General features: G+C 39.9%; 3 protein-coding genes, 1 long non-coding RNA gene and 1 pseudogene across 12 annotated transcripts in view; 2 read left to right on the top strand and 3 right to left on the bottom strand.

Moving 5' to 3' along the window:
- The window catches only part of LOC133718817 (putative disease resistance protein At3g14460), a 34,669-nt gene that overhangs the window by 9,203 nt on the left and 2,176 nt on the right, over positions 1 to 23,290 (bottom strand).
- On the top strand, positions 8,914 to 12,886 carry LOC133718824 (uncharacterized). Of its 9 annotated transcripts, none has more exons than XR_009850599.1 (6): positions 8,929 to 9,051; positions 9,201 to 9,282; positions 10,111 to 10,236; positions 10,457 to 12,336; positions 12,433 to 12,730; positions 12,816 to 12,886. It is a non-coding gene; the product is annotated as an uncharacterized LOC133718824 (long non-coding RNA). The 9 variants fall into 9 exon arrangements; XR_009850596.1 differs by having other exon boundaries at positions 9,201 to 9,374; XR_009850600.1 differs by having other exon boundaries at positions 8,958 to 9,374; positions 10,457 to 10,540; positions 12,243 to 12,336; positions 12,508 to 12,730.
- On the top strand, positions 13,852 to 17,161 carry LOC133714496 (receptor-like protein EIX2). The gene has a single exon (XM_062140616.1). It carries the CDS (start codon positions 13,939 to 13,941, stop codon positions 16,915 to 16,917), a length of 2,979 nt encoding a protein of 992 aa, XP_061996600.1. The 5' UTR covers positions 13,852 to 13,938; the 3' UTR covers positions 16,918 to 17,161.
- LOC133718818 (allantoate deiminase 2-like) lies at positions 17,401 to 22,303 on the bottom strand (annotated as a pseudogene).
- Positions 23,020 to 23,290, bottom strand: part of LOC133718812 (putative disease resistance RPP13-like protein 1) — a 31,787-nt gene continuing 31,516 nt past the window's right edge. The window contains exon 4 of the mRNA XM_062145695.1: positions 23,020 to 23,234. The gene's annotated coding sequence lies outside the window, so the exon portion shown is untranslated. The remainder of the gene's footprint in view (positions 23,235 to 23,290) is intronic.

Genomic DNA, 23,290 nt, shown 5'->3' with positions numbered 1-23,290 from the left:
GAGTGTTCGATGTAGAAGTCAGAACGGAGAGGAGAGAAGTCGACTGATGGGCTTTGGTGGCGGTGATAGTCAAGCGAGTCTGGGTCCCACACCTCGCGATCGTTTGCCAGATGATGCTATGGCCTATTATGGGCTTCCCATCCGCCGTCCCATAGCGGCTCTTCGGCAGGTGCCTGGTGATTTTAGCAGTTGGGGACCAAGGAGGAAAGTGGGCTACTGGCCTACCGTCGCTCCCGAGGAAAATATTTGGTATCAGGAGGTCCGAGCGAGAGATTTGGCCCGATGGGATGCGGTGGGTATCACCCAAACCATCGATCTATGCTTCTGTCTTCCCAATAATACTAGCCCTGCACCGCTAGCTGCCGCTCTTTGCTTCTGGAACACCTCCAGCAATACATTCGATTTCCGGTTTGGGCAAATGAACATAACTCTGCTGGATGTTCTTACCATCACGGGGTTGCCCATTGACTTTGACCCCTATGTGCATGGTCAGTTTGATGGCACTCAATTTTCTTTGAGAATGGATATGGCCGGTCGAGGGCATCACAGCAGATCCTACCCATCCTGGCGCGAATATTACTGCACTCGGTGTGACCATACAGGAGGTATCGCATTCCTGGAATTCTGGCTTTGCAAATTTATCTTTTGCACTTCTTCCAACAAACCTACTGGACCTTGGAATTCTCTGGCCACTGCTCTCTACAATGGTATTTGCGTTGGCCTTGGGCAACCTGTATTGGGTGCGTTATATCGCTCCCTTTATAGAGCCGTAATGCGCCCATTTGATACCGAAATTAGTGGCCCCTTCTGGATCCTTGCCTTTTGGCTGCAGATTTATTTCCCTCTCTTCCGTCGCGGTGATATTCCAAAGGAACCTCCAGTTGATTCCCTTTTGGGGAACTGGCTTTGCCGCAACGTAAGGTATCGAGCTCCACCCTACTCCGAGTGTTTTATTTACTTGTACTTTCTGGGAGAGATGCCGGACCCAAAAATAGTCTTTTCTAGGCGATTCCCTCCTCCCCTTGATGATGGCTTTCTGCCCAGTGGACGGGATCATAGCGAAAGAGCCTTCCTAACCTTTCGTCGCGCCATCTCCTGCTTGGATATTCGTCTTGCCACTGAACGCGTAAGTTATGAGCTCTATGCCCCTAACCATTTTGCTCGCCAATTTGGGTTGGCCCAGTTGGTACCCTGGCCTCTGGTTGATTCTGCCAATTACTACACCTCTTGGCGGAGATTATCCCCACCTGGGTCTGCCCCCTTTCAGAGTCAGTTTACTTTGATAGTGATTCCCCCTTGGGTCAGAGCGCTGTACCCCCTCAACGATGTCGACGATGATTATGCTGATTGGTGGAAAGAAGTGTCCGTGAACTGTTGGGACCTGCCACATGACGAACTCTTCGTCCTGATCTTTCGTGGCATGAGTAGTCCTGGTCCGGAGGACCGCAAGATTCTTGAGCGCTTCTCCAACCCTGCAGCACAACCCCCGCGACCTATTCTACCTTCTCGCTCATCGCGTCCAGGGATACAAATCCACGAGCCTAGGGCAACAGTAAGTTTTTGTCTTTCTTCACCATTCTTTTTTCTTGTGTTGATTTTCTCGCTCTTATTCCTGAGTGTGTTTTGCAGCAAACTACCTGGAGCAGGATAGCCTCTGTTCAGGCGGGGAAACAAAAGGCAATAGCAGAGGAGACTTCTGAGGGAGAGTCTTCGCATGATGAAGATCCCGCTGAGGTAATTTAGTTAAGAATGATCCCAAACTTGTATATTTGGTGCTTCCCCCCTTTTTGAGTTATGACTCTTTTCTCGTACAGGCCACTGCTGTCTTTGCTTGCAAACGCGATCGAGCTCAATTCGTCGAAGAGAGTTTTGAAGATGACGAACCTCTGGGAATGCGATTGGTAAACTCCGACCCCGTCTTATCCTTTTTAAATTTTAGAATCTGGGCAGGATCTTCACTATGTATCTTTTGACAGGTCCGTCAAAGGACCACTAATCCCTCTCGCCTGAGCGAGGCTGGACCCTCAGCCACTGCAGAAAAACCAACTCTCTCGCTAGTTCAAGCATCAACTAACCCCGTGGCGCATCTTCCGTCTCCCACATCTACAGAGCATCTGCAAGGTCCTACCATTCTAAATGAGAATAAATGAGACAACCGTCGAAGCCGAGGGCCCTGTGCTTGAATTTGCTCCACTTGCCCATGGTGAGCCACGAGTTGAGTTTCCAGATTCTCCCGCGGCTGAAGGGACAGACCAACCTATTGAAGATGAAGAAACTGAGGAAGCTGTCCACCCTTTTGCATTGGTGGTTCGTGATCCTGTGGCGCCTCCGCCGCCTCCTACCAGATTCGAGAGATTGATGAGGGTGTTAGAGGTAACTCCTCCTTCTGCTGTGGATGAGGCTAAGATGGTGCTTCACGAACATCTGGGTCCTCAGGTATTGGAGACTGACATCCTCTCGCGAGTCTTGGAAGCCCTAAGGTATCTTTGCCAGGAGAAGGCATTGACCCTGCAGCAATGTAGTGCCATTGACGATCTGCTGAATGAACTTGGTGAGGCCCACCAACGTCAACCGGCCGCGAACGCCCAGGCTCGCGACACTCGAGAGGCTTTGAATAGCCTCTCTCGAGAAATGGACATCTCTCGCGGTATTTTAAATGAGCGAACCAACCGCCTGCGGGAACTACAAATCCAAAGGTCCGACTTCAAACTTCGGATCGAGGATCTCCATACCGGTTTAGCCTTTGTTGAAAACGCGATTGCTACAGAAGAAGCCCAACTCGATGAACCTCTGGCTGCTTCTGAAGAAATGGGCCGCAACCTGGCCCATCTCAGAGAACGGGCCACTCAGGCCGAAGCTAGTGCTATTGCGGCGAATCTCCGCGTGGAGGAAATTTGCTTGAAATTGAGCTTTGCGGGCCAATCTCTGTAGGCCCCCTCGAAAACCGTTCGGTCTCCTCACATACTGTTAATCCCTTCTTTTCCGAGATTTAAGGCATTAATCACTCGTTGAAAAACAACGGTCGTGAAAAAATAATCTCGTGAATAGAACAGTTACTTCCTCGAAAACCGTTCGGTTTCCCCACATGCTATTATTCCTCTAATAATAGCTAACTCCTCAAAAAACCGCTCCTCACATGCTGCTAGTCCCTTTTTTCTCGAGATTTGGAATCACTAATCTCGATTTACTGACATCGGTTTTGAAATTGAGCTTCATCCAAGGGTGGGGATTTGCCTGAAGTCCCTATAAATAGTTGTATTTCGGGAAGGGAATACTCACAACAATTTTTCTGAAATATTCAAGAAATGGCCTTTCAGTCCTTGCTTCTTTTTCTCCTTCTTCACAAATCTTCCCCTCATGAAATGACCTTTAGCCTCTAAATTTTAGGCTTTATGGCGTAATCTTAAGCCTGGGTTAGGCCTCATGGCGTAATCTTAGGCAAACCCTTGTTTCGTCCTTCTGGGAGTCTGTAACAACAATGCCAGGCTTCAGATTGGTTTAGAAACACGAGGGGGCTCCGAGTGTGGGATCTCCGGTCATGTAAGATCATTTTTTGAGAAAATCCCATACGCGGAGCGAAACGGGGAGAGGAGGGAAGCCAAATTGAGGTTCATCTTTCCTCCTCTGTTTCCTTTCTTCTGGACCTGGCCCGTGTTGTGCCCTCCAGATGGAAGGAGATTTGGTTCTCACCTCCTTCTCCCCCTTTCTCTTCTTGATAGAATCTTGGAGGGATGAGAAGGGATGAACTCTTTGAAGGAATGGGTTCAAGCTACAGAATGGCTGTTCCTGTACTTCACGTCCAGCTAATGGTGGTTACCAAGGCTAAAGGGGGTGCAGAGACTCAAGCTGATATTTGGTTCCTTCACTCTCTGCCCCTCCTTGAGATAATGGCGCGGCTCAACCCGGCGTTGGATTCCATAGCTGCTTCCACTTGAGAAAAGATTTAGAAGATAATCCGAAGATTCATGTTTTGTATTCTAGCCACTTTTGGCTTTGTAATGAATGTACTGCTTTTGGCCGCAAAGCCACTTTATGAATACAATAATATTTTCTTATCCTGATATTCAAACATCCGTGAGAAGCTGTGTCAACGTGTCTCGCAAGGCCCCAAATATAGGCCCCCATAGTTGTATATTGAAAATAATACGAACTTTTAAATATGCTCCGCATCAAAAAGAGCCTCGCGGCGAGGGTTTTGAGAAAATATGTATCTTTTGGATCCACTTGCTGGCTCCCAACTCAAAACTCTTAGCGCCAATAACTCCTTCTTTTCCGAGATTTAAGGCACTAATCACTCGTTGAAAAACAACAGTCGTGAAAAATAATCTCGTGAAAAGAACAGTTACCTCCTTGAAAACCGTTCGGTTTCCCCACATGCTATTATTCCATTCTTTTCCGAGATTTAAGGCACTAATCACTCTTTACTGACATCGGTTTGACTCTTCTTTTCAACCGTCCATCCAAGGGTGGATATTTGCATGCCTATATCTTCCTCCACAATCTCCAATCCCAAAACCATTTCATCAACTCCAATATTACTTGTCACCACCATTCTTCAATTCTCGCATTCTCTCAATCCTTCACCAATGGAACCACAAACCCAGCAACCAACCGAGGATGGAGGAAGTAACAAAGCAGCCGAGAGTAGTGCTAACATGCTTTGTAGGCGGAACAGGTGGAATCCCACTACAGATCAGATAAGAATCCTTAAGGAGCTTTTCTACAATAAGGGAGTTAGGTCCCCAACTTTAGAGCAGATTCAGAGGATCTGTCTCCAGCTGAAATGGTACGGCCAGATCGAGTTCAAGAACGTTTATTTTTGGTTCGTGAACCAAAGGGCTCGGGAGAAGCGGAAGAAGAGGTCCACTTCGGATGTTCATGTGCCCATGCAAAGATCAGGGCTTGTTGGTGATGACAATGGTACCAATTGGAAACCTGAGGATCAGTATATTAACTTCGAATCTTCTGCATCTGCTTCTGCTTCTTCAGCTGGTGTGATTGCTTTTAACGGGCAGAAGGGGAACTATGGTGGTTATGGATCTATGAACATGGAGATTGAAACCCTTCCTCTGTTCCCAATGCATGGTGAGGACATCTTTGGTAACATGAAGACTACTTCCGATGGAGGTGGTGGTCACGGTGGTGGCTCTCACATTTCCCTTGAGCTCAGCCTTTCCTGCGAGGGCAAAGCTGGAAAAAAAAATTTCCGGAGCCGCTGACTCGGCTTAGTATTGTATAGTGTTGCCGCCCTAGTGTTGATAGGCAAAGCGAAGAAACGATTATGGGCCTCAAAAACAGGCCTTCATGAATGGGCTTCGCGAGTGTAGGAACACTAGAATTTCCCACGAAGGCTTATGCGAAGAGACTGGCTAATAAATTAATCCCTCAGTGTTTTGACTCCTCAGTAATTTTTGGATCGCACTATATATATATATATTTTTTTATTTATTTATTTATTATTATTTTTTTTTTTTTTATAAGTAGTTGAATTCAATAAGACAATGTGAATCAAGGTTTAGACATGCGGCCCAAGTATAGTCGCCTAGACACAAATTTTCTTTCAAATCCTTTGGGCAACCTTACTGAAATGGCCAGGTGGGGGAGGGCGAACAAGAGAGGCAGAATCCATTTTGGCATGAGCTACTCCCACATAGTGGTTTAGGCCCATTTGCACGCACTTCTGGATTCAAGAACCTGTCATGAACGTTGTCCCCTTTCTAGACACCATTTCACATAGGCTATACTTACTAAGATAAGAAAGGTCATAAGTGTGAAGACAGTTCAACAAGTGTTAATAAAAGCCGCCCTTAACCTTAAGGGACCTGAACTAGGCACCAATAAGGAGTTTAGGCCAATATTAACAAAAGAGACTTCACCTATTCCGTTATGATTCACAAACCCTTACCAAATTCAACTATTATTCCGTTATGATTATTATTTATTTATTTTTTTTTTTTTTTTATTTATTATTTTTTAAAAGAAAACTAGAAACGAAAAAATTAACAGAAAATTAAAAGCAAAGAAAGAAAGAAGCTAGCATCACCATGTTTGGCTAACCTCTAGAAGACCACGGGGGAGACCATCTATGCTTCATTCCAAGCTCTGATGTATCAAAATTTGTAGGGTAAAAATCCCTCCTGTGAGAGCTTGTAGGAAAAGAACAAAGATAATTCTCGTCGAAGAATTGGAAGCAATTTGGCTCATAGGAGGAGTAATCTTGCCCCCCAAGTATCTTTGTTGGCATAGAATTAGCCACAGATTGGCCATTATAGACGACCACTTGTTGGTTTGAATTCTCATGATCAAGAGCCTCAAAAACAACAATTAGGTCGCCTAGATCATATTTAATCACCGCTTGGCTATTAGAATTTTTAAGAAATTCCTTTTGGTGATCAACAGAATGAACATGGGCTCCATCTTGCCCCCCATGCATCTGATCAGTAGCCACGTATTTGGCTTGATCAGTGGAGAAATCAGATATTTGTTCAGCGACAATTGTATTGTCAGAAGAACAATCTTGTTGATGACGTTCTCCATAAGTAGCCTCTATGTAAGGCTGTGATTCAACAGTGAGGCCATTAGGTTGATTGTCACCTATAGGCAAATCAGCCTCATAAATGACCTCTTCTCGAGCGTTCTGCTCAATTTCTAGGTCCCAATCGCGAAACCTCTGCTTTGTTTTTGCGATCAAAATGGCCATGTCCCTGGCATGCTTTTCTTTATTCCTCTCGATGTTGGCCATGATGATCGCGAGCTGTTCATCAATGCTTGCCCCCTCTGGGATGGGAATAGGCATAAACTCATCATTAATGGCAGTATCGCCAGTGGTGGCAACATTGACCATCTATTTACTTTAGGAATTTCTTTTGGTAAAGATTTTCCCCTAGCATCTCAATGATGGCGAACAAATACAAAAAGACTCTAGTGTGGTCCCACTGGGCGTGCCAAAATGTTTGTTTTGAAGGCCGGTGGTTGAATGTCTTCAAGAGAAAAAAGAAATTCTAACCTTGTCCCACCGGGTGTGCCAAAATGTTTGGCTCCAATTTTGCTGCAGCTGGTCAACAGTCTCTTTTCTGCGCGGGCGTGCCAGCACCGTTCGGGTGCGGTCGTCGGGGGTGTCCCTTGACCTGACTTCTTTCAAGCAATTGTGGACGAGGAGAGCACCAACCTCGTCATGGGGATTCTTTCTGCCTCGTGGTGAGGACTTTTGCTGAGCTTCTTGAAAATCACAATCGATACTCGATGTTGTAGATCGAGCAGAGCGAGAACCACCGGGAAGTGAGGAGAACTTGCTAAAGCGTGACTTTAGCTTGGCTGGGTTGCTAGGGCGTTACCCTTGCTTGGCTGGTTCTGTAACCTTTGTGGTCGCGGCACTACCGTCGGCTCCCGAGGAGACTAGGACCGAAGCACGTTGACAGAGGGTTTGGTGGCACTGAAAGTCGGCTTCTGAGAAGACTAGGACTAGGAGTGAGATCACCGCTAAGAGAAAGAGAAGGAGAGGGAGAGGAGTTGCTCTTAGAGAGGTTTGCTCTAGAGAGAACTTAGATCATCTTAGAGATGTTGTTGTTGTGTTGTGAATGTGTGATTTAGAATGAGAAGAGAAGGTGTTTATATAGGGAAGAAAAAGAAGAGTGAAATGATGAGTGGAAGAAAAATAATGAAAGTGGAATATGAAAGTGATTTGTAAAATATGGAAAAGATAGAGAAATGATGAAATGAAAGCAAGGCATGAAGGTGCAACAACATGGAAGTGATGATGATCTATTAAAGAGATTGTCTTGAAAAATATATCCAAGGAAAAGAAGAAAAGCATCTAGCTTTCTTCATGTGGGTAGGAAACATGAACATGTGAATATTGAGCTGGTTTTAGGTCAGTTTCTGCCCCTTTATTCCTTCAATTATTTCTCCAACAAGACTTCATTATATTCCTTCGACTTCTTCATATGAAATGTTCCACTATGAGTGTAGATCACCCTGGTAAAATTTCAGATTTTTATTCCATGTGGTTGGGCCGAAAATGCTGCTGGACCTCTTACAGGTCCAGTTTTCCAGTTTTGCTTCTGTAGAAAATTGGGCTGATTGTTTGAAGGCCTTCCACTCAACAAAAGTTCTTGCACTCTTCGTAAGAAATGATCCTTGGGCTGTCTTGAATGGATCTGGAAAGTTTCAGCACATTTCGATTTCATTTGGTTAGTCTGCCACCCCTCCTTCCTTGTCTAGCTCGGTTTTTTCCTAGCCGAAGTAGGAAAATATGTTAAAGTTGACTTGTCATACTTCCATAGTAGGCTTTATTTAGCCTCTAAATATATATTTCGAGCTTGTAGACAATATATAGCTTGAGCCACTGACATTGGCTCAATTTCTCCAAGACACGCCTTGTCAGGCCAAAATGTTCATTTTAGGTCCAAACATCGGTCATGGATGAAAAGTCAATTTTGCCCCTGCCTTCTGTTTCTTGCTTCGACACCTGGGGTGTTGTTCAATGCGTGTTGTTTTTGCCTCGACACCTGGAGTCCTGCTCACACCAATCTGCACAAATTGGAGGAACCTAAAGCTCCACCAAAAAAACACATTTCTTTGGCCAAAAAACACACAAGACACTTTGGAGTTTTTTTTTGTTGGGGAAAGTTAATGGGTGAATAATAGAGTAAAAGTTTGGTATCACTAAGCATGCAACAAATGGTGCAATTTATAGGCTCTTAGGACACTCCCTACAATTAATAGGGTAGTAGCCAAATGTCATAGGTTACAAAAATTAAAAACTCAAAATAAATCACCATAAGTTACAAAATAAAATTCAAAATAAATTTTGAATTTAAACACACAAACAAATTCAGAATTTAAACACAAAATAAATTCACCCAAATTTAATTTCAATAAAATATTAAAATGTAACAACAGATTTCAGCTTGGGAAAGCTTTCGCAGTGTTCGTTTTGGGAGGCAGAAGGCCTCAACGGCTCAACTAAGGCTAGTCAGGGATTCGAGAGAAGGAGGAAGACCATAACAAAGACGTACTTCGTTGGCTGAGAATTGCGCAACCGATTTGCGGGTAATCAAAAATGGTGTAATTGCTGAGTCATAGGTTCTGCATGTTGTCATTCCATTCGTTTCTGTTCGATTTAGCACTTATTTGTGAAACATTGTTGGGTGTGTGTCTGATTTGGTGTTTTATCAATTCGAGTCTTTTATGTGTTTCAGTTGGATATAACTTTGTTTAGTATTGATTTCAAAACTGTCCGAGCTAATCTAGAAGACGGAGTTCAGAGCAAGATGTTCATAGGTATGCTGGCACTTCGTTTTCCATTCACTTTTGATTATCCAAATCAATCAATGTGAAAGAGAAGCCTCAAAGTACCCATCACTCATAGCTTGGTAAGATTTTACACTGATAGAATAGAATTAGCCCAATATAATAAGCACTGATATTTTCCTGAAACAATTACGGTCATTTATACCAACACCAAGCACCAAATCCGCCCCCATGTACAAGAACAAAGTGGTTGGTCTCAAGATCATCAATCTTTACATCCTACCAAAACAAAAACAAAAATCCTTGAGAAACAGAATAGTACATATGAAAAAGACTCGAAGTTAGTTATAATCCATTGGGAAAAATAAGACAGTACTAGGAGTTGGTGAAAAAGTTAAAACCAAAAACAAGTATATTTATTTATGTAAAACCATGTTGTCTGTCCTGCCGTTTATGTAAAATATATTTGTGTTCATATTGATTAGAGCCCTTCGCTTTCATAGATTGAGTTTTACAGATTAAAAATGAAAATTCCTGTGTTCGGATAATTTGGTTTATATTATGTGGTTGATGCCATTGGGGAAACATTGGTATATGGGAAGATCATTATCTGTTTTTTTTTTCTTCATCTTTGGTATTTTTTTTTTCTATTGTTTTGTCATCGATCTGTGGTCTACATAACCATATTGCCACTGATGATGTTTAAATCCTGGCACTGTTGGTAGTTTGTCTGGTTCTAAATATACGAAAGTTTGGTTTACTATTCATAGTGTTCATAAGCCATTTGTTGTATCGGCTATTGCTGACCTTTGAGTTTTTTGTGTGGTTATTCAACTGCGAATTGTTTATCTATTGCAGAAATGGATAGAAAGAAGGAATGAAAGAAAGAGAGAGGTCCGTTCGATCTTTTGTTGTTGGTTGCTGATCAAAGGATTGTTGATAGGGAGAGAATTTTCATCTGTTCTTTGTTTGTCGGGTTAAAAGGTAAATGCTCTGTGTGAATTTCATGGATTTGCTTTGTGATTTTGATTTCATGCTCCTGATTTTCAAGATTGTTATTATAGTGGCCTATTTGTGTATTTGGTATCAGAATTTCCCTCTGATATTTTGATTGTTAATCTCTGTAAATATGGAACCATATATATTTACGTACTTGAGGGAATGATTACTGATCCCCTGAATATATTGTTCGACATGCATACAGATTATTCCCAACCACTATCTTGCTTCAAGTCATTTTCTTCAGTGAGTACCAGACCCAGCAAGGGTAACCAAAGCACCACAGCAAGTAAGTTTTCAAATGTTGCAGATATATATTCATCAGGGTAATTGATTCTGTCTTTGCTCAATTTCTGGTTTTCAAGTAAAGTCAGTTGCTTCTTCACAGCTAAAATGGGTTCCATTTATGCAATTTGGTGAATTTGAGGGATAGATTTTTTTATTTTTTTTTGTGTTTGCATGTAATTTTGTAACATTTGTTCTTAGTTTTTGAGGGTGTACTTTGTTTAGTGATATACTGTTATACAGCTGCAATCAGGGATGTAGTGAAAGACATCAATTGAGATTGGTATACGACGGTAGTGTATCTGTTTCATTTGATCGAGTGTGGTTTCTGCTTATTTTCAGTTATTTGCTACTTTATTTTCTGCTATACCTGTTTCATTTGATCAACTGTGGTTTCTGCTTACTTTTAGTTGTTTACTACTTTGTTTTTATTTGAACTGTCCATATTTGAAATTCATGGAGCACATGGGTACCTTAGAAACATGAACTGTACTACAGAAGATCATAGTAAATGAGAAGGAGAGGGAATTCATGATTATATGTAATGAAATCAAAATTGATCGCGAGATTACTGCTGGAACTGAGATAGTAACATAATGAGTCTGGTATAACACCAAAATTGGTCATGTATTGTTAAAGGTGGAAGTAGTACATAGTAGCTTCCTTTAGCATGGTATATATTTGGTTAATGTGAGAGTTCACAGTTACTTGCATATACTCTTGCAAAGGAAAGGGTTGGTCTCCTACTTTGATATTCAACAGATGAAGTTTCTCATTCAGAGGAAATGAATTGCTATTAATTATTTCAGATTTCAGTTTAGCCTCTGTTCCACCTTCTCTTTTAAGTTTTGCGTATAAATTCTATAGCTTTTCAGCACCACCAGTTCAGAAAAAACAGGAAATTAAATAGAATAGAAAACTATATAATGTTCCACAGTCAATACTCCAATTCTCAAAAGCAGCTCACTATAATTTGGCTTTGTTTGCCATGGACTGGGAACCACATAGTTTGAAGAGACAATTAATTGACATAAGGTCATTTGTTAGTCATTTGTGCTCTGCTTGGTGTCTAGGTTTGGATATCTGTTAGTCATTTGTTCTTTATGGCCCTGTTTGGTGTCTAGCTTTGGATTGTGGATCCAAGCTCACGTTTAGATTGAATGATTAATAATGGAAGAAACAGAGACTAACTTCCAACTTTGATCCAATTTAAGTAAAGAGTTTACATCCCACCATTTTGTGTTCATCAGGAGGAGTTTCCTCCCTGGAAACAATCCAACTTTCTTTGAATTGAAAATTTAAGTTCAATTCTAGCAGCTAGGTTATTCTTCCCCACTGTGTTCATATTGGTTGTTTGTCACTCTCCCTTTTGAACATGAAATTGATGATCTCTGAAGTTGGTTTAGATTACAAGTAAACCATATTGTTCAGTGAGATGAGTTTTGATAAAAGATGACATATAGGCATTTGATTGCTCATAGTGACATCAACTTGGGTTCACTTTATGATTCTATCTTGATATGATGTATACCAAGTTTCCTTTTGATTCAAGTCAACTTGAAAGTCAATGAATCCGTAATCGTTATATAATTAGTTAATGAATGCATTGCTGGATCAACAACTTTTTAAGCTTAGTACATCTAAGTCTGACCAACTTTATCTCTTATCTGTTCATCTATATATCATAGTTGCATTTTTTCCCCCAGCTTCATCATGTACTCATCAAGTGTGCTTAATATCTGGATGAAGATTCATAGTTGAAGGCTACAGACTTTGGCCTGTCAGATTTTGTGAAACCAGGTTGATCAATTCTTCTTTTTATAATGCGCACAGCTACTTGATCTTTTAGTAGAGTTATTTGGTCAGTGTTTTCTTATGAGTGAATAATCTTCGCAGATGAAAAGTTTATCAAAATTGTTAGTAGTACATACTGTGTAGCCCGCAAAGTGTTACATATGGCTTATGGTACAGAGGCTGATGTCTGGAGCGTAGGTGTGATTGCACACATTCTATTGTGTGGCAGCTGTCCATTTTGGCCTTGAACGAAGTTTGGCATTTTTCGGGCAGTTCTAAAAGTTGATCCAAGTTTCAATGAACCACCTTGGCCACATTCTCTACAGAGGCAAAAGTAATTTTGTCAAGCGCCTATTGAATCAAGACCCACGGAAAAGAATTACCACTGCACAAACGTGAAGTGAGTGCCTTATCCACTCTCAAAATGCTTAGTCATGAACTCATGATTAACTTCTGAAACTGTCACTCACTGCTTTCTCTTGCAGGTCATCCCTGCCTTGAACATCATAACACTGTTAAACTTCCTCTGGACGTAATAATATTCAAGCTCATGAAGGTTTATATGCGCTTATCACCTCTCCGCAAAACTGCTTTAAGGGTGGGTATATGATGCCACTTTCAACTGAAAATATATATTAGTATTGCTATTGTATCTATCGATCGTTATTATCCCTTCAAGTTTCTTATTGCAAACCCTTTTTTTGTATTAAATACCAATTTTTCACTATTTCCTCAAGTTTTTGGTAGACTTTAAGACCAAAATAGAGCACAGGGAAAAAGCAATGTTGTTTCTCATTCTTTTTCAGTTTTGTGCTGATGGTTAGGCGCTTAAATCCTAAACTAAAGGTTGTTAGCTGTTCTGTACTCGGTGAATAAACAATCTAATTTAACCATGATATGTTGCTTACTTTGAAACTTGCTCAAACTTTCAATGATACTATTTCAGGGAGTTTTTTGCTCAGCTTTCCAGGTTGGTGTATCAACATGGTGTCTTAACATGACAGGGCCGATTTTTGTATCTATGTTCAAGCCTTTGGGGATCGTAGTTGCAGTTGCCACTGGTTTTGGAGTGTAGCATACTCTTTACTCTCTGGGTTCAGAAAATCTAGAAAGAAAGCACGGGCTATCTAGCTTAATTTTGAGTTTAACTACCAAAAGATAATTGTTGTTTATGTACTCTAATCGACTGAAAACACGTATCAATAACAAAGAGACCCGCAGCAAAGCGCGGGCTATCTATCTAGTTAATATAGAAGCAGTCACGCGGAGTGATACAACTATGTCTATGACTAATTTTGTACAATCATGTTCCACGTTGCTACTAGAGAATACTCCCAGAAAAGACCTAGGCGGACAGCGGAGAAGGGAGACTCTTCAAAGTCTTTACTGATTGGATCTCTAATCTAAAACGCACCTCCATCACTCACTCATCCATCATCACTTAAAGTTTCCTAAACTTGTAAATTGGGTTGATGTTGCATGACGACTTGGAATATTCTGGACAAATAAACCTAACCACGCGGTTCAACCTTAGACTTGCTATAAATTCAACTTGTGCTCAGCATCCTATGCATCTGCAACGTACACCAAGTTAAAGGCCAGAAAATAATGGATATCTATGTTTACTTTAACCCTATCTCTCGCCTCATTCTTCACTTCTTGCTCTTGTTATTTTTGGCATCTTCGTGCCTAAACAATAGCAGTGTCGTGGTGGAATCATGCATGGAGGAAGAGAGGCGAGCACTTCTCAGCTTTAAACAAGACCTCAGTGATCCTTCTGGTAAGCTTTCTTCTTGGGCTGGTCACGAATGCTGCCAATGGACAGGGATTTCATGCAACAACCGCACTGGTCATGTTGCAACGGTTGACCTCCGTAATACATATCCATACACCACTGGTGATGATCAGTGGAACTCCACGGAGTATGAAGAATCTTGTTTGGGGGGTAAGTTAATTAATCCTTCTTTGCTTGGCTTGAAACATTTGAGTTACTTAGACTTGAGCTTGAATGATTTTCAAGGGATTCACATTCCCAAGTTTATTGGGGAGCTTACAAGTCTGAGATATCTCAATTTCTCAGCTGGGTACTTGTCTTTGAATTCAGTTGGGGGAGAGATTCCTTCTTCTCTTGGTAACCTCTCAAACTTGAACTATCTTGACCTCAATTCTTATTATTCTCCTTCTTATTCTCTTTCTTCCAAAAACTTGAATTGGCTTTCTCATCTCTCTTCCCTAAAATACCTCAATCTTGGAGGTGTGAACCTTAGCAGCACAGGAGTTAGTTGGCTACATGAGGTTAACATGCTTCCTTCACTCTTAGAGTTGCATTTGTCTAGCTGCTACATTGGTGGAAACCAGCTTCCACTCTCCATGCCTACAATTAACTTCACATCACTTTTGCTCCTTGATATGTCATGGAATTTGATTAATTTTCCATATCCTAAATGGATGTTTAATCTTACTAGCCTTACAAAAGTTGATCTGAGTGGGAATTCTTTCAGTGGCCCCTTTCTTGATGAATTTGTAAGACTCAAATCTCTAGAACACCTTGACTTACAGAGTGTAGGACTCAAAGGTCAACTTCCCAAATTTAGTGGAAATTTGTGCAGGCTCAAGTCATTAAGTCTTGCACAGAATCAAATTGATGGGGGGATTGAAGAGTTTTTGAGTGGTTTCTCAAATTGTTCATTTAATAGAATGGAGTCACTAGATTTGCAAGGCTGTGGGCTGGTAGGCAAATTGCCTAGTTCGTTGGGAATGCTGAGAAGCCTGCAGCATCTCGATCTCAACTCCAACTCTTTTTGGGGATCCATTCCAGAATTTATTATCAGCAATTTATCATCATCCCTGAAGACACTTGATCTCAGGAATAATGTTTTCAACGGTTCCATTCCTCAAAGTTTGGGAAAACTTTCTCAACTAGTGAGCCTTGATCTATCTTATAATGTTTTCAACGGTTCCATTCCTCAAAGTTTGGGAAAACTTTCTCAGCTAGTGAGCCTTGATCTATCTTATAATTCATGGAAATGCAATTTAACCGAAGCCCATTTCATAAATCTTACAAAATTAGAGTCTTTTGCAATTAGCACAGCCCAACCTGTGCCCATCATTTTCAATTTGATTGATTATGAATGGATTCCTCCTTTCAAGCTCCACTACATTGTAATGCACAACTGCCGAGTAGGCCCCGACTTCCCTGTATGGCTTCAATCTCAAACTGAGCTCGTGGGGGTCTCACTTAAGAATGCTGGACTCTCGGGTGAAATACCAGAGGAATGGCTCTTTAAGATATCTTCCCAGATCCGAAATTTGGATTTATCTTCCAATCAAATAAGCGGAAAGCTTCCGTTCCGATTCAACTCTTTTCCGAATCTGCTTTTCATAGATTTGACCCATAATCAATTTGATGGCACTATTCCATCATCTATTTGTAGCATTCAATTTCTACAGGTCCTTGCTCTGAATAACAATCAGTTATCCGGAGAATTCCCTAAAGAATGGAGTTTGTGGAGCCGCATAGACACTGTGGATGTCTCAAACAACAATATGTCTGGTAATATTCCAAGCTCAATGGGCATTCCAAGTTCTCTTGAAGTACTAAAGACAGACAACAATCAATTTAGCGGAGAAATTCCTTCTGCCTTGCAAAATTGCTCACGTTTGCACAGACTTTATCTTGGAGGCAACAAATTTACTGGAAGCATACCTTCTTGGATAGGATCAAAAGTATCCACATTCACAGTGCTGCAATTGCAATCAAACTCTTTAAGTGGACATATTCCTCGTCATTTGTGCAGTCTTCCTTTCCTTCAGATCCTAGACCTTAGTCACAATAGATTTTCAGGGACTATTCCCAACTGTTTGAATACATTGACTTCTTTAATCCATAGTAGTGGTTGGGACTGCATCGTCTCTGATGATTTTGAGGTAATAACAGTGACTGTAAAAGGAAGAGCAAGTGAATACTTCTCTTGCAAGGAGATGCTTCTAACCATTATTGATTTTTCGCATAATGATTTAGAAGGTGAAATTCCTGAAGAAATCAGCAGTCTCGTTCGATTAGCTACATTAAACTTGTCCATTAATCAATTAAGTGGAAATATCCCCTCAAGAATTGGAAACTTGCACTTGCTTGAAACACTTGACCTCTCCCAGAACCAGCTTTCAGGACAGATTCCACAAAGTCTCGCTTCTCTGACCTTCTTATCTCACTTGAACTTGTCTTGCAACAAGTTGACCGGAAGAATTCCTTCGGGCAACCAACTTCAGACGCTCGATGATTCATCTATTTATGAGGGCAATCCTTCACTCTGTGGATTTCCTCTTTCAAATTGCACAGAAGATGGAGGCAACATGCATGAGCCTCATGAAGCTGATGATGAAAAGACTCATGAAGCTGATGATGAAAAGCTTGGTTTATATACCAGCGCGGTGCTTGGCTTTATCATAGGCTTTTGGAGTGTTTGTGGCACATTGATATTGAAGAAGTCATGGAGGTATGCTTATTTTCAATTTTTTGACCACATCAAAGAGAAAGTAGCACTAGCAATTGCATTGAAAGTAGCTCGTTTGAAAGCAAGGCAGTGATCGGAAACAAAACAAAAAGAAAGCAGTAGTTATATAATATGCTTTCTGATTTCTATCTATTCTATCTATGCAGTAATGTACGATGTACATTTCCTTATGAACCTTGTTGTTTGATTGATTTCTATCTATTCTATCTATGCAGTAATGTACGATGTACATTTCCTTATGAACCTTGTTGTTTGATTAGATGTTGCTGTTGTTATTTTGGTAATAGCAGCAATGATTTAGCTGCTATGCTTTTCTTTTTTCACTTGTATGGTCAGTCTGAGTGTCCGTATTATAAAGTTTGGCTTTTGTTTTTGGTAGAAAGTTGTGAAATTTCCTTGAAGAGGTGAGGTTCTAATGTCCCCCTCTTGGTTTGTAAATTTTTCTGTTTCATATAAATAAAATGGGGGGATTGGGGGCAGCGGGGGTCGCACTTCCAATGGCTAGACCTCCAGTACTAGTAAATAAAGAATAGAAAATGTCACAGTACTAGTAAAATGAGAAACATTATGCAGGGGCTTCACATTGCAGAGTAAATATGATCCCTTAATTTTAGGTTTGTACTTGACAAAAGAATTGTCACATACAAGACCCATCATTCGTCACATACTACATTATTGAGATTTCTCCTATATATACAGTAATGTCGAAAAAAATGTTCCAATCTAGAGCTGAGTCTCTATGAATGCCAGGATTGCCAAACCAGATGCCCAAACATCATCATCCAATACATGTTCTTCAGGGAAGTGACTTATGCCTCCTCGACAGCGGACAAAAAGCATACCCACCTGTTCATATTTTTGGAGACCAGAATTATACACCACAGGAAATAACAAAAACAGTAACATATGGTTCATGATTCATCTTGCAAATTAAAGATAACAAACCTTAGTTAAATGAGACAGAGCCATTGCATCATGTCCTGCTCCACTCATTAATACAGGTACTTCATCCTGAACAGAACCTGTCATTCTCTTGAGCCCAAGATAAGCTGCTGACTTCAGCTTCGAAGTCAGCTCAGAATCGCAAATGACTGCATTTGCATCATGCTGAAAAGGTTCAAAGCATGTAAGGTTACTGTCTTACTTGTTAAGCTACCTGCAAATGATTGACTAGGACATGAAAAGTTCCACACCTTACGATCAATTGGGCACGAAACTGAACGCCTGTCACATATTTGATACAATCGGTGATAATTCACATACAACAGCTTCACGTCCCATGTCATCAATTGCACGTAAATCTACTGTGAATGTTACCTGAAATCAAGAAGATCATTTTCATTACCCGATTTAGCATTTAATATCAAATTTAGCAATGTCAAGAGATAAACTTCTTGCCTGTCCTGGAATAACATTACTTGCACTTGGCCAAGTCGATATCTCACCAACGGTACAAATGAGTAAGTTGAAAGTGATTCTAATGAGTAACTTTTGCATTGACCATCAAAAGACAGAAAATCTTGAGGATGCTTACATAGGCTTTCTAACAATACAATGGCTTCCGCAGCAGCAGCCATAGGGTCATGACGCATGGACATTGGAACTGTTCCAGCATGCCCCTGGGAACCTCTCATTGTAACCTACAATGTTTATGTATATTGGACGGCTCAGCCGAAATAAAAGTATAATATAATGCCATTGTAGTTTACTACTTTATACATCAACATCTGTATGATGAAATACAATCTATAATAGGAGCTTTTGTATTCAACTTCTTGGTTCTCTCATGAAATTATACAGAAATTTTCCCTTATGAGACGTGTAGTTTCTCATAAAGATGTTGTTCCACTTTTTCCAGGACCTCAAAATCAATATTAGTCCCTTTTTGAATCCTCATGAGTTCCAGACATATATGTGTAGTTGCATAGTACAATTCTCAACTACGGAAATTTTTCTTGTTTGTATGATTAAATGAAACATAATTTAGACATGCACCTATGAAAAGCTGAAACACTTTTGATACCTTTAGTCTTGTCTGTCCAGCTATGCCTTTAACAACTCCTAGAGGAAAACCAACCCATTCCAGTACAGGCCCTTGTTCAATGTGAATCTACAACATGAAACAATCAGCAGAGTTTGCAGTCAGAGCACTAGAAGAACCTATAACATGCATCCATTTTATTGCTGTTTCCACAGAGAATATTCTAATACAGGTTATCAACATAACCAGCGTAGGGCATTATACCTTAACATAACCCCAAACTGACTTTGGGTCATATCTGAGCTGCTGCAAGTGCTCCTCTGTAACTTCAATGGAGTTTTTCTTAAGAGCATCTTGAATTGTCACACCACTGAACAAGGACTATAATCATAAATTAATTGATAAAGAATAGTGTTACAAATAGATATAAATTAGGATTTATTCGATGAAACCTTTTATCAGTTATTTGCAGTGCTGAAACTGGTAAAATTCCAGCTATAGCAGCACTTCCTATGAATGTAGACTGAAACCTTACTCCTTCTTCAGCACTAAATGCTATTACCTACAGATGTTGAGCAAAAGCAACATGATATTAGTAGTTAGAATTCTAGCAGAGCCACCAAACAGTAATTTCTGCATACAGTGGAAGAGATTTAGTGAAATGTTTCTTGTGAAGTAGTCAATGATACTTTTCAATGAGCCAATGATATGTGTCACACCCCAAACCCGGGGTATGACTTAAGGGGTTCTCAAGCAAGAGAAATTCAGAAAAGACCAAATATGACACAACTTAATATGTAACCTTTAGGCAGGAACAGTTTGGCTTTGAGGATTTACGAAAAATTCATTGTGTGCAGAAATGACTTGAAATTTTCCAGAATGAAAGCTGACATAACAAGGTATAACATACTAAAATTTCAAGCTAATCAGAGTTCGAGAAGTAAGGAAAATGATGGATGCAAATAGACTGAACTGTCAGGTTTCAGAAGAACATAGCAGCAGCAAAGGCAACTTAGAAAATTCACCAAAAATTCACTGAGTGTCCAAAAGACAAGAAAATTTCCAGATCAATTGTTAACTGGCAGAACAGAAACATACCAAAATTTCACGACATTTAGAGATCAGTAAGTACGGTATCACAGAGCTCGAAGTTAACAGATCAGTAGCTTTCTCAGAAATTCAGCAAAGCTGTTTTTGATCTCAATATGAAGTTTTAAATCTAAAAGTTGGTTTATTTTGGTAAAAATTACTTTGTGAGAAACCTTGAAGGGTATACTTTGATACAGTTGAGTTTCATAAGAGAGCAAACCTTGTAGAGGACTCAAACAACGGAAGGGAAAAAGAAGCTGCAAACTAACGAAATTTCTGAAAACTACACTTGAACTTATAACTTGATAGGCACAACAAAAGACAAGCTTACAAACGTAATGTATAGCTACTGGACACCAAAGATACGTAGGATTACAACAAGGTTACAATGAACATTACAACCCCATTTGGTTGTTCACATCCCAGGTAAGTAGAACCTAAAGCTTCCTCAAGTAGGTACCAGTGATATTAAGTCAAAAGTACGTACAGCAACCTAGCCTTCGCAAGAACTTCTCAAATTATGAACAAAGTTCACCCACAATCTCTCCTAGTCAAGAGGATTCTCCACGTAGCAATGCCACCAAAAATTAGCTTTAGACCAGAAGCTATTTACAAATAGAGTGAGCCACCTGAAAAGGTTTTGAGGAAGACGGGGTGAGCATAAACGATGCCCAGTAGGGGTTTTAAAAATCGTTTTCGAAATCGCATTTGTCTCAAAAATCATTCTATGCCTTCTTGAAACGACTTTAAAAGAAGCTCACTTTGAACATGAAAATATCAACAATTTCTCAAACCACATAAACATCATATAGCTGAAAACCATAAGAGATTGCCACAAGGCATGAAAGAGTTTCTCAGACAATAGCAGAAACTAAAGTTCAATGAAAAACAACTCTCTAACTTTCCAAATCAAAACAGAAAGTCATTTCGTAAAATCAACAATTGGAAGGGAGTGTAGCATACCTTATCGTACCTTATCATACATTCATAACCCAAATAGCTTAAAAACAATTTTTCCCCTACCTCAAGCTTATCAGGTGGTTTTTGCAGTATCATGGGCCTCAGCAGCTTGCTCCAATTGATCTCCCCCTTGACTAACTTTCACGTTTGCTGTCAAAGACTTTACACTATCAATTTCTTAACACTTTAACAGATTCGAATTGGAAAAGAAGATGAATAATTGAACCCGAGATATGCTGATTGCTGATTTCTCAGCAACCACTACTCAGACTAATGTACAGACCTCAATACAAATCCGATTGAGCTGATTTTCGGATATGTTATAGACACGACGATGAAGAACAACTTTGATGAAGAATGTTTTTCGATCTAAGGCTCGGATCTAGGTGTATTCGAGCATGCAAATTGGCTGACGAACATGGGTAAGAGAATACTGAAAAAGGAAGGAATGAGGCTTAAATAATCGATCATCTCCCAAAACAGGTGAAAAGATCGGTGTACAAGTGCTTTTGTTTTATGTCAAGAATGGGCTGGGCTTAGTATCATTTGGATAATATTTCTAAACTTGAGAAAATCATTACTCAAGAAAAGCCTAAATGTAAAGAAAAATAAATACTTTAAATTAAAAACTAAAATGGCAAATCGTAACAAATTTTGCAAATAAAACTTGGCACAAACTTAAGTTCCTCAAATGTAAGACTTATTGACGGAAAACAGAATTTTGGGGTATTACAAGGAGTGAAGGAGAGCAGTTCAATTTCTCCTTATAGCGACGAAGTAATCTAGTGTATCAATTTTGTTTTAGCTCATGGAATGGACTAACCTTTTGGAGGAAGGCAGAAAGAAAGTAACAAAATCAAATACCATGGCTTAATAGTTTTGAAGTTGTCATCCATAGAAAAACTGAACACAATGCATACCCCGAGGCAAGTTGTTCACAACACACAGCTACAAGTTTCTTGGACTTGAACACAACACTGGCATATTATTTATAGATTCAGGAATTTGGCGAGAGACTAAAAGATTCAATTACAAAAGGGTGCCAAAACAATGGAAATGCGAGTGGGAGATTGGAGCAGCATTCACCCCTTTTCTCTGCAACAAGAAGCTGATTGGTGCAGTGCTCTATTCTTGATTGCGGCCAAAAGAAAATAAGGGGTTGTCTGAGTATCTGTAGCATCTTCCAATCGTAACATTATTACTCTTTAATTAACACTGAAAGCTACTATTTTTTGCAGTTAATGAAAATCATTGAACTAATTTTGAGGGACCTCATTTAGCAGACAAGTACTATCCCAACTTCCCATTTACTACAATATATACTATAAGAAAATATTATTTGATAAGGGTGAAACTGAAACCACTATCCATAAAATGATACAAGATTGTAAATGACCTAATACAGGAAAACCCAGAAATGACAATAGGATGAACTTTTGAAACGTGAATGTCATTAAATGGGACTGTCTTATTAAATTCTTGTAACAACTGTTTAGGCAGTGTACCGCAAAACATAGGCCAAAAGGAATGCACAAAACACAGTTGAGAAGTGGATTGAATATATTTGAGAACATTGCGGAGCTGTTCCGGAACATATTTGAGATCAAGTTCTGTCCTTCACAAAAGAAGGCAATACATGAGCAAGAACAAAACGAAATGCAAGAAACTAATGATTATAACCCAAGAACTCAAGAAGTACGTCTGTCTTTATATAATAATAAATGAAGGAATATTTTGATTCTCCAGTTAAAAAGAATCACTTTGGATAAGTCCAGAAAAGTAAAATAAAAAAGACAGTAAAAAACATATGGTGTTTCTTATTTTAGTAATGAAAAACATATAACATTATGTTTATCATCCATATATACATCGGTCTCTCCTCCCCCTGGTTTTGTGAAACCACAGAAGACTACCCAAAATATCTCCTAGTTGCAATCATTGATCCACTATTTCCTTCAGCATTACCAAGCCAAGATAACAATAAGAAATTCAAGAGTTCATAAAAGCAAATTGTATTTGATGAACTAGTAGCTTATGACCGATAACAGTTGGACCAGCATTTTTGGTACTTTCCCAAAAATTCCGTCCTAGCTCTATAAGCATGTGAAGGTAGAATCTATGTCAAATGCTAGTATGCACTATGCAGGCTGCTTTCTAGAGACTCAACATTGCCCACTTCTTAAGTAAATAGCTTTCAAGTTGTACACAGAAATTCCTGCACAATCAAGGAGATGCCAGCATTTTCTGAATCGATCATCTTGAACAGCAACTCAATATATTCCACGGCAGTTTCGCCATCAGAAGGCTCCATTAGAAAGACAATTTCTCTAACTTCCATGCTGCTTTACTCCTTCAAGGGTCTACAATGAAAAGCTAAATACATCAGAACATTTTCAAACTAACTTCAACGATATCA

The sequence above is a fragment of the Rosa rugosa genome, chromosome 6, assembly GCF_958449725.1.
Source record: "Rosa rugosa chromosome 6, drRosRugo1.1, whole genome shotgun sequence".
Classification (NCBI taxonomy): domain Eukaryota; kingdom Viridiplantae; phylum Streptophyta; class Magnoliopsida; order Rosales; family Rosaceae; genus Rosa; species Rosa rugosa.
The sequence above is the reverse complement of the archived record's forward strand: the minus strand, read 5'-3'. Positions and strand labels throughout refer to the sequence as shown.

Coding starts and splice junctions, on each gene's coding strand:
- LOC133714496 (XM_062140616.1), top strand. CDS start 13,939: ATGGATATCTATGTTTACTTTAACCCTATCTCTCGCCTCATTCTTCAC.